Source organism: Nipponia nippon, unplaced genomic scaffold, assembly GCF_047370975.1.
Source record: "Nipponia nippon isolate SJK-2023a ecotype South Korea unplaced genomic scaffold, ASM4737097v1 scaffold_5, whole genome shotgun sequence".
Taxonomy (NCBI): domain Eukaryota; kingdom Metazoa; phylum Chordata; class Aves; order Pelecaniformes; family Threskiornithidae; genus Nipponia; species Nipponia nippon.
In genome coordinates, this window is record NW_028262369.1 from 48385027 (window position 1) to 48401281 (window position 16255).

At 55.8% G+C, this 16255-nt stretch overlaps 2 protein-coding genes across 17 annotated transcripts in view; both read right to left on the reverse strand.

The window, feature by feature from the left end:
- The window catches only part of MTA1 (metastasis associated 1), a 92101-nt gene extending 84359 nt beyond the window's left edge, over positions 1 to 7742 (reverse strand). For 3 of the 8 annotated variants that reach the window (XM_087731352.1, XM_087731350.1, XM_087731351.1), the window contains exon 1: positions 2111 to 2734. In XM_087731352.1, coding sequence (XP_087587478.1) covers positions 2111 to 2270 — 160 coding nt within the window. In that variant the 5' untranslated portion in view covers positions 2271 to 2734. Of the gene's footprint in view, positions 1 to 2110; positions 2737 to 6356; positions 6653 to 7696 lie in introns of those variants that run through there. The other 5 variants (XR_015698709.1, XM_087731347.1, XM_087731348.1 and 2 more) reach the window with 4 other exon arrangements.
- Positions 7743 to 10638: 2896 nt separating this feature from the next.
- Positions 10639 to 16255, reverse strand: part of PACS2 (phosphofurin acidic cluster sorting protein 2) — an 82981-nt gene continuing 77364 nt past the window's right edge. For all 9 annotated transcript variants that reach the window (XM_087731718.1, XM_087731713.1, XM_087731712.1 and 6 more), the window contains exon 24: positions 10639 to 16223. In XM_087731718.1, coding sequence (XP_087587844.1) covers positions 16105 to 16223 — 119 coding nt within the window. In that variant the 3' untranslated portion in view covers positions 10639 to 16104. The remainder of the gene's footprint in view (positions 16224 to 16255) is intronic.

The window sequence follows — 16255 nt, forward strand, 5'->3', positions numbered from 1 at the left end:
TCCCTTTTCCACAATTTCTTATCAAGTGCCTTTTATTCACCACCAGCGAAAGGCACAACACACAAACAAGACCGATGGGCTCCAACAGCCAGCCAAGGAGTAAAACAGAGCAGCGCGGGCACGGCCGAGGTGCGGCTCGGCTGCCCACCAAACCACTGCCAGCCCCCGCTGCAGGCAGGCGGTGTCCCCCCACCCCAGCCCTCCCGGCAGGCCCCAGCCTCCCACGCACCAGCCCGGGAACTGCATAAACTCACTAACCCAGCAGAAAACCGTCCCCGTCGCTGTGCTGACTTTCTAACGGGCCAGCGACACCAACCTGGCCAAAGAGGCAGCCAAGAAAAACCAGAAGAGGCAGTAGGAGGTGAGCACCACCCCGCTGCGGACAAGGAGGGGGGAAGCCAGATTTCCCCCCTTTGGCAGAAGCAAGCTTAGTGCCTTCACTCCATTTTGCAAACAGCTCCACAGCTATTACAGATCCACGGAGCGTGTATCGACACAATTGTTATAGGTCTAGCCCCCAAACACACCTAAACTGGCTGACAACACACTCCCCACCATGCAACATTTCGCAATTAAAGGCCACTGAACGCTGAAGCAGTCTGATATGGGGGAGAGGAGGAAGGAAAGGAAGACTGTAAAACACACGAAGATAAACTCTTGTATAACTAGAAACAATAAAAGGAAAAGATGAAGAAACCCACTGCCTGGCTGTTGCTGAAAGGCGATAAGCTAGAAGCTGTCCTATATTTATTAGGACCAATGACCGCAGAAACCGATTAGTAAGCTGCAAGAACAAACTCTCATTTTTATTATCTTTACTGGCTATTTAATACCTCCCTCCACTAAACCGACTCTCAGCTCAAGTTACCTTCAAATATTCCACTTCAGCTGAAAGTTAATAAAGAAAAAAAAAAACAACAAACAAAAAACCAACAAACACAACCAAAACAGAAATATCCCACCCCTCCTGCAACCCAAAATACATACACACTGATAACAAAGCAAGGGGACAGGAGAGGGTTTACACATGCCCCTGCAGTTAAATTATCTGAATTACACGCTCCAGATCTGGACTCACCAACATGCTTCTATGCAAGCTTAACAGCTCTGTACCTCAGTTCTTTACCAGGAAAAGCACAGAAAGTTGTTATTGACATCATTGTGATGTCAAGAGGACCAATGCACCCATCCAGTCGCAGCTCTGCAGCAGCAGTACGGATGTCAGGAGTCGTACACCGCCAGGAGAGTCTGGATGCCAAACGGGGGTATGTAACGGGATGGGGGGCAGGTCAAACCGCGGTCCCCAGGCATGCATTAATAACACCCGATAATAACAGAGACGTGATGTCATGCTGCCATTCTTAAAAACTTTGGGGATGGCTACACTGAAATGAGAAGTATGACTGCAGCACAGACAGGCACACCAATACCAGGTCTAATCCAGCGAGCGAGAATAACACCACCAAGTAAGTTGCTGAGCTTCAGTCTCCAGCACACTGGAATAAAGCTGCTGGGAATCTTAGGTGCCCATGCCAGGCACCGTGGGGCCATAATTTCACTTACTGTAATCACGTTAGATACAGCTGGCACATATGTGCTTGACTGACCTGTGATCATACCTTCCAATGCCATTTCAACACACCTTAAATGTACCACAGACTCAAAAGCGGTGATAATTCTGCAGCCTAGCATGCTCCCAAAGAAGAAGGTAACTCTTAAAAGTCAAGAACATATAAAAAACCTTTTCATCTAAAAGCATAAACTGACATTTGTCTCAGCAAAAGTGTTGGCTTCAGTAGCTCTTCCTCCATCCTTCCTCTCCTTTCTTTCCCCGTCCCCTTGTTCCCAGCCCTCCCACTGAGCCCATTCAGCTGTTCACACAGTCCCACAGTGAACCAGATCGGGTAGCTGATGCAGATTAAAAATAATCCAGGAAAAAACAAAGAGTGAGGAGGAGGGAAGGTTGAAAAATTTCAGTTCCTCAAATCAGTGCAAGATGGAAATGCAAAAATCATTGTTTCACTGCATCAAGGGAATGCCACAGGGTGCAGAAAACCTGTAGCGGGGCTCAATCAGTTCCCGCTACCAAAGAAATACTTCTTGTACGTACTACAGTTAAACTCTCCCGGAGAAGGTGACGACAGAATAGCTGTTGGGAAGTCTCTTGATACCGAGATGACCTGTTCTCTTCCAGGCAGCTGACACAGCACTCTCCTGAAAGCGGAGCCTGGCACTAGCCAGAACAATGAACATCTCTCTCCCACATGCATTTTTTCATGAGAGGCCCCAAATTCCAGCTCAGAGGTCTCAAGCTTCTCAGATCTGGTGTTTATCCAACATTCCCATACGGTCTGTGATCATGCAGACTGCCAGTCCATGAAGCAGCAGGCCAGCCCACCACGGCTCCTTCCAAGCAAAAGCAGCCCACTCTCATCATGCTGCCATTTATTTCATGGCTGTACAGCAGCTGTACGAAAATCTTCTCCTCTGCTACACTGGAGGCAGGCAATTCCAGGATTTCCTTCTGGACAAGGAGTCAGATCCCATACTTCATTTTGGAATTTGATACCCTGGCATCTTCCCTACACATATAAAAAGTGTCACATCCCCTGTGAACCGGTGCTAGCTTATGAGTGTACCATTTGTATTGGCAACCAACCCCCACCTCCATCAGAAATGTACCAGGAGGAACTTGGCAGGAACCAGGAGAACCAGCTGCTTTCTCTAAGCAACTGGACACCACCAGTCAACTTACCCAGAGAGTCTTACAACCATTCAAGTGGCAGCTCCTAATCCCCCAGCACGCTTACTCTGCTACACAACACCGAGGAGAAGACTTGCACGTCACCTTCGGTCCCCACAGCGCAGGCTCCTCAGCTCCTCTATACAGGAACTACCGTACGGCAACGTTAAAAGAGAGCAAGACAGTTCATGTCCCCTGGAAGAGCTGTCAACTATGCGTTTACAGTCAGTCTTTATCAGAGAAGTGCAATCCACCTATTGGTTTCTGAAAACAAAAATTTAGGCCAAAAGTGATCACCGTCCTTTCTAAGTCAACATATACTTCGAGGAGCGCTATTGATCTATAGTGAACAAGCTGCTTTTAGTAGCTGTTAGGTCTGGAGTTCATGCAATACAATTCAGTAGCCACAAGAGTAATAACAGATTATCTGCTGAATGTTTGTCTTCCAGTGGGAAGTTTATGAAATGACTATGCACAAATCCCATTCAGGACTTAATCCTGCCCCAGAGTTCACACTCAACTTCAGTGCACAAAACCATTAATGGGAGATACCAGCACCAGAGGTCAGAAACAATTCAATAATACAAACTCCTCCGGCTCAGGCTGAACAGAGCACTCACACAGAAACAGCTGCATCCATCCATATGTTGATCTTGGTAATATATCAAATCAAGACTTCATCCATATGTACAATAAGAGAGCATTGTAACCTTGGCTATCAGCCAGCTGCCTTGCCCTCTGCCCAGAAAGGTTACAGAGCAAATCCTGGGCACCATTTCCAAGTACATGAAGGACAAGAAGGTGATTGAGACCAGCCAAAACAGATAAGCCAAAGGCAAATCACACCTGACTAACCTGACTCCCCTTCTGGGACAAAAAGACCGGCTCTGTAACTGAGGGGAGAGTAGGGGGTGTTGCACACCTTGACTTCATGTCAAAGGCCATGCTAAGTCTCCCACGGCATCCTTCGAACCAAAGTGCTGAGATGCGGCCTGTATAATCAGACAATAAAGGTGGGAGGGAAACTGTCTGGAACGCCAGGCTCAAAGGACTGTGATCAGCAGTACAACCTTCATCTGGCTGCCGGTTACTATTGGCCTCCCTCGAGGATCAACACTGGGGCCAGCCCCGCTTAGAAGTTTTTTAATGACCTGGACAGGGACTGGAGCACACTCTCTAAAAGTTTGGGGACTTGGGAAAAGCATAGCGCATGCTGGAGGGCAGGGCTGCTATTCAGAGGGACTTCCAACGAGCTGGAAACTGGGCTGACAGAACCTCAGGAAGTTCACCTATGGGTAGAGCAAAAGCCCCACATCGGGGGTGGGATAACTCCCTGCAGCGGTACAGGCTGTCAGCAAAGCATCTCTGCAGGAAGGCACTCGGTAAAACACCAAATTGCCCAGGAGCCAGCAACGCACCTTTGCAGCAAGGACGGCCAGCACTGCCGTGTTAGCAGGAGCGCAGCTGGCAGGGTGAGGGGACAGATCCTGCCCCTCTCCTAAGCACTCGTAAGACCACTTGGAGAGCTGGGTCCAACTTGGGCTCCCCAGCACAAGCGACATACAGGAAGGAGTCCAGCAGAGACCACACGAAGGCGGTCAGTGCTGGAGCACAGGACATACAAAGAAAGGCAGAGAGAGGCAGGTTAGGTTAGCCTGGGAAGGAGAAGGCTCAGGGGAGATGTTACTGCTGGTCTACAACTACTGAGCAGGAGCTGTTATGCAGACGGGGCCAGGCTCTTCTCAGAGATGCGCAGGGGTAGGACGAGGGATGAGGGACAAGGGACACCAGCTGGAATACGAGAAAATCCAACCAGGCACAAGGAAACAAATATTTGCAATAAACATAGTCAAACACTGGACAGGGCCCAAAGTAAGGGCAGCATCGCCATCCTTAGAGACATTCAGAACCAGGCTGGACACAGCCCCAAGCACCTTGCTCTAATAGGACAGTTTCTAGCAGGAGGTCGGCCTAGAGATCTCCAATGGTCCCTTCCCACCACCCGTGGGGTGCACAGTACAGATTTTGCCATACAAAATACTAGAGATGACGTTCCACACAAGACTGGCGCCTGTAACGTTAAATGCCAAACGATAATTTCCAAGAAACAATTCCCTTCGCAAGTCACACCAGGAACCGAGCTGTAGATTTCCACAACTCATCTCACCCTTCATCCTTCTACACTCAGCATCTCCGAGCTGACATAACGCTACACGCACTCTATCAGCTTGTAGCAACCCAAGAAACAAAGCCGGGACAGCCAAGAGGCACACCTTATCCCGCTATGAAACCAAGTGCAACCAGAAAAAAAAAGTACAAACGTGACAAAAGAAGTGACGTTTTTCAGAGCACAAAGTAAGGGTAGGCCAGAAAAGCAGAAAGAACAGAAAGTAGATGTTGATGGAGAGCAGCCAGACAGAATGGCTTGGCCACCTTTGCTATATTTTTTTCCATGTTTACTTTACTCTGGTTTTACAGAAATAACTCCACAAGAAGCAGAGCATTTTGAAAAGGAGGGAACCCCGCAAAAACGTCTTCCCGCACATCCTATCGTCCTGGGGAGAAGGAAGCTCCACAGAACAGCTTTTACGAAGGAAAATGGCCGAGCACAAATTCATGCCAGGCCACCCTGAGTTTATATTCCATAAAACGCAGTCCGAAACCCTGTTGCCTCTCCTTTCTCCTCACGTGAGTCAAAACAAAGGACAATCGGACAGGAGCGCAACCCTGAACAGAAGACTAATGGGAAAGCGTACAACAAAACAGCAAGAGTGGAAGGGGAGGCCAAGACCAGGAGGATGTGCCTCTTGCGAGTCTCTCCCCCCCCCGCCACCAGCAGCCTCTGCCCATCTTTGTGCTCCTTCTTATCTCAGCAACTCCTCCTCGGTCCCCACCCCGACAACCTCGCATGACCCCCACCTAAGCAGCCACCCGCCGTTCCTCCACCCCAGGCCCCATCCCGGGGCCCATCCCGGCCCGGCTCCCCCGCCGTGCCCCAGCCCCGCCACCCACCGCACCCTGCCCGCGGCCCCGTCCCGCAGCTGCCCCGCTCCGCCCCAGCCGAGCGCCCGCAGCCCCGCGCCTCGCACGTCCCCGCTCCCCGCACCCCCGACCCCTCCGCGGCCCCACAAGGCCGCTCCGCGCCCCTCACCCCCAACCCGAGCCCTCCCCGCTGCGCCCCACGCCCGCCGCTCGCACAGCCCGAGCCCGCCGCCCCGCCTCGCCCCGCCGCCCGCCCGAGGGCTCCCCCGCGGCAGCCCTTCACCCCGCTTAACCCCACGCCAGGCCTCCCTCCCCGCAGCTCGCAGGCCCCTGCCCCGCGCACCTCGCCCGCTGCCCGCCCCTCCGGAGCCCCCCCGGGCCTCCCGCCCCGCCGGCCTCCCTCCCGGGCTGCCCCCCCCCCCGGCCCCCGCCCGCCCCAGGCGCCGCCTGAACCCCGGCCCCCCGCCCGCCCCGCCGCTCCCCCCCGGCCTCCCGCCGCCCCGCTGGGCCGCCGCCCCGCCCCGGGCCTGCCCCGCCGCCGCGGCCCGCCGGGCCCCCGAGGCGCCGCTCGCACGCGGGAGGGAGCGAGGGGAGGGAGGCGCGGCGGGGCCGGGGCCCCGGGGGCGCTTACCTCCGACCCGGTACATGTTGGCGGCCATGCCCGGGACGGGGCCGGGTGCGGGGCGCGGGCCGCTCCCGCCGCCGCCGCCGCCTCCAGGTGCCGGATCCGCTGGAAAATGGAGGCTGGAGCGGCCGGGCGGGGGAGGGGAGCGGGGGAATTAAAGGGGCCGCGCCGGCTGCCGCCCGGCCGACAGGGAGGGAGGGAGGGAGGGAGGGAGGCGGAGGGCGGGGCGGCGGCGGGCCGGGGGCGGCGGGCCCGGGCGGAGAGGGGCCCGCCGGCGGCGGGAGGGAGGGAGGAGGAAGGAGGCGGCCCCGCCGCCGAGCCCGCAGCGTGTGAGGGCGGCGCTCCGCGGCCTGCGCCCGGCGGGAGGGGAGCGGGCCTGCCGGCGGGCAGCGCCTCTCCTCACGGGCACACGCCGCCGGCCCTCACACAGCCCTGCTCGCCCCTCGCCGCGCAGGCTCAGCCCTCCTCGCACACCCCGCCTGTCCTGGCGTGGACAGCCCTCCTCTCGCACACACACACGGCCTGTCCTCACGTACAGCCCGGCACACACACGCTCAAACACCACCTGTGCTCGCACACACGCCTCTGCCTGAACTCGCAGCTCTCCTTACATGCACACACGGCGGGTATACTCACAGCCCTCCTCACACACACCTGTACTCACACACAACCCTCCTGTACTCACAGCCCTCCTCACACACACACCTCTACTCACACACAACCCTCCTGTACTCACAGCGCTCCTCACACACACACACCCCTGTACTCACACACACCCCTCCTCACGCACACGCCTGTGCTCACAGCCCTCCTCACACCCCCCCCCCCGTACTCACACACAACCCTCCTCATGCACACGCATTGCCTGTGCTCACAGCCCTCCTCACACACACACCTGTACTCACACACAACCCTCGTCACGCACACGCACACACATCCGCCTGTACTCACAGCCCTCCACACACACACCCCCCACCTGTATTCACACACAGCCTCCACATACAGACACCACCTGTTCTTGCAGACGGCCCCCGTGCTGCCTGCCCTCACACACACAGCCCTCCTTACGCCATGCGACACCACCCCTCGTGCCTGTACCTACATCTGTGCGGTGCCTGCTCCCTGTGTACACCCCTCCAGCCCTACACACACCTCCCACTCACACCGTCCTACACCATCTCCCTCCAGTCCCCACGATGGCAAGGGGCTGCCTGGCCTGTCCCCTCCATGCCTGTGTCACCCGCTGCCCCCAAGACACTGCCACGCTGGAGCCTTCCCCCCTCCTCGGGTGTCAGCCCGAAAGGTGAAACGTAGATCACCGCCTTAGCTTTCCCTTGCTCACTGACCTGGGGGTGTCACCGTCCCTTCTTCACCCATGTACTGCTCCTCTCCAGGCGTCTCCTCAGCAGCCCTGCAGCAGTTACGTGGTTGATGAACAGTCACTGGCAGGCTGATGCCAAAAAATACCCCAAGAAACCATCAGTCTTTGGTACATAACACCTTTACAGCAGGTCCCCCAGCGAGGGCTGACAAAGTACAGCACATCAGGTGAGCAGCCATCCCCCCTGAGGCCTTCTCCACACGCTTGGCCAAGGCTGGATGGTGAACCCCAACGAAGAGCTACACCTCCGACGGTCAGCACAGGCGGACCTGGGGCACCGCTGGCCTCCTGGGCATGGCAGGACATCTACACTCACTTCTCGGCTCCAGTGCAGAGCTGAAGAATCCCCTCATGTTGCCTGAGCCCAAGGTGTCAGCCCAAGGCCCCTCCTCACAGTCAGACAGGTCATGACGGCCAGAAAATATCTGTCCTGAAACTCTTTGCTGGAATAAGTGGTTGACGGCACAAGCCGTCATATGCTTTACCAGGGCTGGGCATGGCCACTGCCTGTGCTTGCAACCCTGGTTGCGATAAGGTCCTGAAACAGCTACACAAGACCGCCCAAAACCTTGACATCTGCCAAAATACATCTGTTTGAAAAAGAACGGGGCTTTATGTTAAAATTTGCTTTGCATGTTAGAAAAAAAACCCCAAATGTCCAACAGTCCTCAGATCCCAGTAGGGCACAGGGCTCTGCTTTCATGTTTCCAGTGCACGCAAGGAGCACGGCGGAGCGAGGAAAGCACTTCAGGGGGTGAAAATCGGTCAGCCAAAAAAGTTCAATGCGGGGGGGGGGGGGAGCACCACCGCAATATTTCCTCCTTTCTGCACCAGCCGGGGGAGCACATGCCGGCACAGCTGTTGGGGACACCCCAGGCTGCTTGTGCAACCGTTCTGCAGAGCAGAAAATAATTCAGTAGGACACAGAAAAATTATCCAGAATAAATATTTACAAATCGCATCATGGGGCACTTGGTAGCTGCACACGAAGAAGCGGCCGGTCACGTGGCGCTGACTGCTTTTTCCAGATGCTAAATTGTTTTTTAAATGATAGTAACCAAAACCACGTCGGAACTTCCCTGCTGTTCCGCTTCCAGGTTAAGCAATGGCTGTGGTCACCGCCGGGGCGTTGTGCAATGGAAGGAGGGGAGCCGGCACCGGCGGCTGCAGCCTGAGGAGGAGCGGGTTGCAACACCCCATCTCCCACCACCAAACCCCACTCCCACGGGTGCCACTGGCTCTCACCGTGGCAAACCCAGCCCTTCCAGACGGCTTTCGGTGCATCCTGACAGGGCATCGCTTGCATGTGACGCCTCTCACACGGCAGCGGGGGTGCACCTCCGCTGAGAAAGGCCGAGACCTGCGGAAGGAAGACGCCGACACTTTGGGAGCCCAGTCCGGGGCTGCCTGGCAGAAATTGGCTTGTCCCAGCAGGTGTGGGTGAGGGAAGCTCTCCAGGCCCATTGCATGCCACCTGGCACACCCCGGCCCTGAACCGTCCTCGCTCCACCCAGCTCTCATTTCCTTCTCCTCCCTTCCAGAAGACAGGGGAGCATACCCCACGGCCCCACCACAGCTTTGGCTTGGCACGGGTTGCTCACGCGTGCTCCCCGGTGGTGCGAAGAGCACTCTGCTCCCCCCGCCGGCTCCCGAGCCTCCCACCACCCCAGTCCCCTCCGCTTGCACCCGCCTTTCCGTGCTGAGACGAGCTCCTCCGTGGGCTCTGAAAGGTGAAGCTCAGGCTGCACCTCTTCCACACAGCTGGGCCCTCGGTGCAGGTTTACAGCTGAACCTGTGCAAAAAATGCATAGCCAAAACACAGCTTCGACCCACTTGTCTCCCCTAGCTGCCCCACGGTGCTCCCTCCGTCGTGCCAGCAGCCAGGCCCTCTCCATGGCTTTTGGTGCTGTCTCTGCACTCAAGAGTCCCAAATTCGCCCCCTCCCAAGCTACGTACCTTCCTCCTGCCTGGAGTTATCCAAGCCCCGCTCAGTGCCACCTGGGTGGGACTTGCGTCCCCTCCTCCAGTAAAGGGCTCAGGCCATAAACACGCCTGCAAGCCTGGCCAGGCCACGCGGAGGAGCTGGGACGCCCATCAAGACCCGCGTGCTTTGAGAGCAGCCTGGCCCGCTGCGGGGAGCTCCCTTCACCCCCAGCTCCTTGCTCCACCAGCAGCCACCCCTCCTGCCCCCACGCTCAGCCAGGGGAGCACAGGGATGCAGGCTGCTCCGGCTCTGCATTCCCACTGCTGCCTCCAACGTGCTGTATCCTGGGGATAGCAGCCGTGGGCCCATTTCCCCAAATTTCCTTACCTTTCTGCCCCAAAACAGCTGCATAGCTCTTCCCTTTTCTTCTTTTCTCCACCTTCCCGCTCCCCAGCACCAAGCCCAGGTGCTTGCCACCCCACGCATCCCGGTCCCCCTCCCACCGCTCTCCCAGGAGCACACACAGCTTCAGGCTACTGCAGCCTCAGTCTTCCGCCACTGAGACCCCCCCCCTCGGCACCCTAACACCAGCTGTGTCCATCCAACACAGCCCCCACAGGCCAGAAACGGGAACCAGCCTGGCCCCTGCTTGCTGCGAAGGGGTGAGGACCAGGTGCTAGAGGGGGCTGTCGGATCCGGGAGAGCTGCAGGAGGCGAGCAGGTCCCTCTGGGAGAGGAGACATCGGGGGCAGGGGAGAGAGCAGCAGGGCTACAAAAACCGCAGGAGGGCTCAGTGCGGGGGAGGACATGCTGATCCACCTGCTCCGCCCTGGCAGTGCTGCCAGGCACCTGGATAAGTAACGCAAGAGATGCCCGCCATGCCAGAAGGCCATGCTGCTTTCTTCCTACTGGAGACAGCTGCCCCAGTCATGCCAGAGCAGCCCCTGATGAGAGACGACTCAAGGGATGGGTGTGTGCTTTCATGTCCAGTTTTATTAGTGTTGCATTAGTACCATAAAATAGTTGACGAGGTTGAGCACGTTGCAGTTCGTTCCAAAAAAGGCTATTTACATTTAATCTGTCTTCATTAAAAAAAAAAACAAAAAAAAAACAACAAAACAAAACTAGAACCCAAACAGTACAACAATGAAACAGATGGACAACTCGGGAATCTACAAAGTGGTAACGTCCCCTTGTACGCCACGGTCCGGACAAGGCTGGCGGCACACAGCCCCGGCACCCATGCTCGCAAGGCGCTTCCCTGCGGCCACGGCACATACACGTACACCAGGCAGGCAATGCTCTGGCAACCCTCTGGCCAAGGCGCAAAGCAGCAGCTGACTGGATATGGCCCCGTACTGGTGCTCCTCCTTAAGGAAACCAGTGACCTGCTGCTTTCCACGTTGGCGTGTCCCCTCCTCCCGCAGTCTGTGCCAAAGCAGCCAAGTGACCCTGCAGGAGCCGGCCCTGCCAGGAGCATCTCCCATGAGAACCCTGCTGAAGAGGCTCCAGGAAACCTCTGGGAGATGCTGCTGCTCATTTCTGGCCTTTGCCCTGCCAGATAAGCTCGGAGGGAGTGTCACACTAAATGCCACCACACAGCTACCTGCCGAGATTGAGACCCCCTGAACAAAGGGGACAGAGGCACTGCATCCAACCTAGCTTCAAAAAAGCTCCAGGGCCCCCAGTCCTTCACCGCGGCACAGCGGGACTGGCCTAATCCCAGCCTTCCTGATCTCTCAGCACATGAAGCAGCAGCAGAAGGCCACCGGCTCTGCTGCCTCTCGCCAGGATTTTCCTTTTGAACTTGGAGGTGCCAGGTGCAATGCCCTTCACCCCAGCGCTCCAGTGCTCCCTCCAGCACACGCTGCTGGTCAGAAACAGGATGGGGCCTTTGCTGCAATCACAGGTTAAGCATGGGGCAATGTGGTTCTCAGCCGAGTTTGATGATGGAAAGCAAACAGGCACATCTCCTCCAGCCCCAGAAACCTCCCAGCCACCTACCCCTGCCCTCTCTGCAGGATAAAGCCACAAGCGCGTGCTAATTAAAGCAGCAGAACACAGCCAAGGAGACAGTGGTTCTCCCCAAACTCATGTGTAATTAAGGAGGACTCGGCAGTTACCGCTGAGATGTAACCGGTAACAATTGACTGGGTGGAAACTGCAGCACTGAGCTAAAACAGCCGCCCAAGATGCCCACGAAGTCGCCAGCGCCGCAGGAGAGCCAGCCCTGATCAAATGCCGGCAGGACCGAGGTCCAGCCTTTGTCTCCAGGAAACTCAACCCGGAGGACCAAGAAGTACTCAAGGTGCAACATGACGCCACAAAAACCTTCCATCTTTCATCTGCTTGCCAGCGCTCTTAAACTAGGTCAGTGTTGCACAGCCCAGCGCAGCAGTGAGCCCGTTCCTGAGACCTCACCTCTGAGGGAGGCGGGGGCCCTTTGCCCACGAGCTGCTGGAAAAGAAACCGGCTGCTTTGAGAAGCCACAGCCAGGGGAGCGGGAGATACGAGCTCTGTGGAGAGCAGGGGCAAGCTTTGGGACACAAGGGGACAGGAAGACCAGGGGACACCGCCTTCAAAGCGCCTCCTGGCCAGAGATCAGCTCAGATGCTGCCCGCTTCAGCCCCTGCCTTCACTGTCAGACCGTGCGGCTCCAAAGCAAGCCCCGTCCAATGCAGGTGGGCGAGATAATGCCGCTGCATTTCTTTGTTTGAGTTGCACCTTCCTTGCCAAAACTCTCAAGAGCCGAAAGCAGAGTGGTGCTGCCTCTGCTCTGAGCCATCCTTCTGCACTCACTGACTTGCACACAACGACCTAACCCCGCCAGGCTGGCGCAGCTCCGCGGGCACAGGCCCCTCACTGCCCCTGCAGCTCTCCCTGGCCCCGCAGCAGGGATCGCTCCGGCCGGTGGGGCTTGCTTGTAGCAGGGTCCCACAGAAAACTGTTGGGGAAGCTGGGAGGGTGGGAGACCCGAGATCAGTCACTTGTTCGTGTCACCAGGTGCAAAGTCCCTTCCCAAAATGGTCTGAGCCATGAGCATGCTTTGACACTCACTTTCCTTAGAGACAGACACCTGTTTCTCCTCCAGTCAGGGACAGAAACAGCTGCACAAAGTGGCTCCACACGATACAACAGAGGCACAACACCCTGACCGGAGCAGCACCACCAAACTTGCCAGCCAGCCCTTGCCTCCAGGACTGGGAAACACCACAGCCACCCCCTGGGCACACAGCTGCCCGTGGGCAGGCCTAGCCTGCCACTGCTGGACTCTGGGAGGACGAGGACGAGAAGCTGGGATGCTTCCTGGCGCAGAAGCAGCGTTTCAGAGCAATGGGAGCTTGCCACAGGGGAGAAACCCTGCAGAGATGCGAGCCCTCAGGGGTACAGAAAGTTTCACGGTGAATTCACTTGTACAAAGTTAGAACAAAACACAAACGAACATGAAATGCAAAGAGCAGAAGTGTTTCTCTCACACATACACATACACACACACACACACACACACACACACACAGAGAGAGTAGAGCAGGGTAACACACATTTGATAGGCAGGACCTTGGAAATCCTGTCCTAGCTACCGTTTGTTTCTTTACAGTAGGTTGAAGTACAAAGAGGAGCACAGTGATGGTTCCCCCTTCACCCCCCCAGTAAACAAAGTTATTGCAGTCGGTCAGTCCGCCCCACCTCCGCAGCACTAACACGCTCCGGCGCCGAGAGCTGCCCAGGCTGCGTGCAGCTCCTGACGCTGGAACCCAGCCCAACCACCCTTGTCACACCAGCGTGAGACTCGAGGAAGAAATCACGTACTGACTAATTTCCTTTAAAAAGCTTTTTTTTTTTGATGCAACAGCCTCAATAAAGAAAAAGAAGTGATGTGCTTATACACCATCTCCCACACTACCGCTGCTAGGCAACACTATACAGTCTCAGAGCATCAGCTCAGGTCAACCAAAAATGCACGAACTGATGGACACGACGACATTCGAACTACAGCCGAGCTTCTGCCACAGCCAAGAGCTAGCAGACGGCAGGCAGAGCTGCCCGCGGGACTGCGGGAAGAAAGAGAGTATTGCAACCCGACAATATGTCCTGCCCAGCAGCGTGCCACCGGGCGTGGGACCACGTTCTCCTCCCCTGCGTGGTTTGAAGGGAATACCCAGTCCCTGGCCAAGTAGGTTGCACTTGTGCTGGGAATGGGTTTCATGAAATCAGAGTCAGTGAAGCAGCCTGTGCTCTGAGCTGCGACAGGCACCAGATCCAGCAGAGACTACACTCTCGCCTAATAACCCCTCACTCCCCATCAGCAGGAGAAGGCCTAACAGAGCACACCACCGCTGCGCTGCCCAAAAGAACCCGGGCGGTCCCTGCGCAGAGCAGGATCTGCCAAGCAGGGCAAAGCACATTCCCCAAGCCTTTAAAAACCCAAGGGTAAGGGATCAGACCAAAAATAATAATAATAATAATAATAATAAAAAAAACAGTTCAAAAGCATCACTGCCCTCAGAAAGTGCCTTCTGGAAATGCTCACAGAGCCTCGCCTGCCCACCAGGGTGGGACCCATAAGGACCCCATCAAAAACTTCAGTCCCTTACCCTGAAATGCCAGAGATGTCTGTTCTTCCACACGGCAAGCACACTCAGCTCCCCAAACCCCATCCACCACCTGCTCCAAGTCCCTCCCAGGCACGCCTTGGGAAGCCTGGAGAGCAAAAGGCCACATCTCTAGCCCCTGGAGCCGCCCAGACCTGTGGCTTGTCACACTGCCTCTTTGCAAGAGCATCCCCTTGTCCTTGCACCGCAAGCACCCCTGGCAGCAGTAAGGCGTACAAAGTGAACACAAGCACAGCCGAAGCCAAGACAACAGTGCGAGACACCCAAAAATCCTCCATCTCCCAGGTCATCTTGCTGCCCGAGGTGGACAGAGAACCTGGCTGGCTTCATCCTCTCTCGCATCCCAGCTACAGCTTCCACTGCACCTTGGGACTGAAACCCCCTAGCAAAGCCTCAACCCATAGGCAATGCTGTGCCAGGGCAAAAGCATATCCTGCTGGGGAAGGGATGCAATCCACAGAGTAATACCCATGGGGAGGAACGGTCAGAAAGCTGACAGTAAGGACAACAGCCACCTACAGAGCAGCCCACGGGAGGCTGCCTACCCCCAGCACCCTTTGATTTTGTTACAGTCTCTGAGTCCCTATGAGGAGAGGTCCTCGGTGGTTCAAGGGCATGGTGAAAATGCACTCCTGCAGCGGCCCTGAAGCCAGGCAGCCTGCGCCCAGGCTGGGGAGGTGCACAAGGGAGACGGCAGCAGGCTCTGGGGAGCACAGTGCGGTCAGGGCAGGACAAAGACAGAGCAGATAAAGCAGCCCACGCTACCTCACGTGTGCGGTTTGACAGATGGACGGAAGGCAGCTGGACATGCAGAGCGCCTGGTTGGCTCCCAGTCCAGCCACTACAGTGATGTATCACGTCACAGACAACGGCTCATCTTCCTGGGTTTGTTTTTTTGGCAACTTAGGTTTTTTTTCCCCTCTTATTTTTTGTTTTTATTTTTTTTTAGAAAGCATTAAAAAAAATCTGCAGCTGTTAAAAAAAATCCTTTCCCTTTAGAGGCTGGACGAGGTTTTATTGACAGGTAAATAATTGGTGTGAGTATGTAAATAGCAGCGACCCCACTGACGCGGCGTCCCTCAGCAGCGCAGCCAGCTGCGGGGACATTGTGACTGGCTCGGTTTGGTCATTGTCACAGACCTGGGACACTGGAGTTTCCTTACACCTAGTGTTTCCCTAATTCCTGTTCCTGCCCAACCCTCCTCAGGCATTGCTTCAGCACAAACACCTGCCCGTCCCCATGGCAGACTCCACGCTCCGAAGGGGATCTCCTCTCCAGACCTCCCTAGCTATGCAAGCGGTTTGTTTTTCAAACCCGACAGTTGAACTCCCTCCAGACTCGCTGATTTCTCATCCTTTGGCAGCAGGAAGAAAGACTGGCCATCCTTTTTTCCTAGAATACAGAGGGAGGGGGCCAAACACACCGTAATGCACGTGATCTTCCACAAAATCCGTTCGAGCTGATCCACGGCTCCCCCAACCCACTCACACCAATGAGGTCTCAGGTTAATAAGCAGTGCAGTTATTCAGCTATCTGCTTGTAAGTGGTAGGTGTTCTTGGGCAGGTTGCCTGCTCCTGCCAACTCCCCCACGACTTCATGTTGTCAGCACATCTATATTTAAGACTGGGTTTTTTTGCCTTTGTTTAAAGGGGTTTCCTTCCCTTGTAGTAAACTGAAGAGTTAATAGAAAAAAGTAATTCAAAAGTAATCCAAGCACATCTGTAATTAATTCTGCAGGAGAGGGCAGAGCGACGCGAGTCGGAGTTGGCACGCAATTCCTGGCTCCTGGTGTGCAGTCCCCGGGATGGACAGAAGGTCCCTCTGCCGAGCATGGCTAGAAGTTAGATTTGGAGTGTCCAAATATGCAGATGGGAAAGTGCTTGACATGAGAGGACCACTGTGCTGCCAGTTGAAAGAACTTGACGTCGTTCCACTCCACCCCGTCGATCAGGACTACAGGGGAGGGTAAAAAGAAAGGAAAGTTA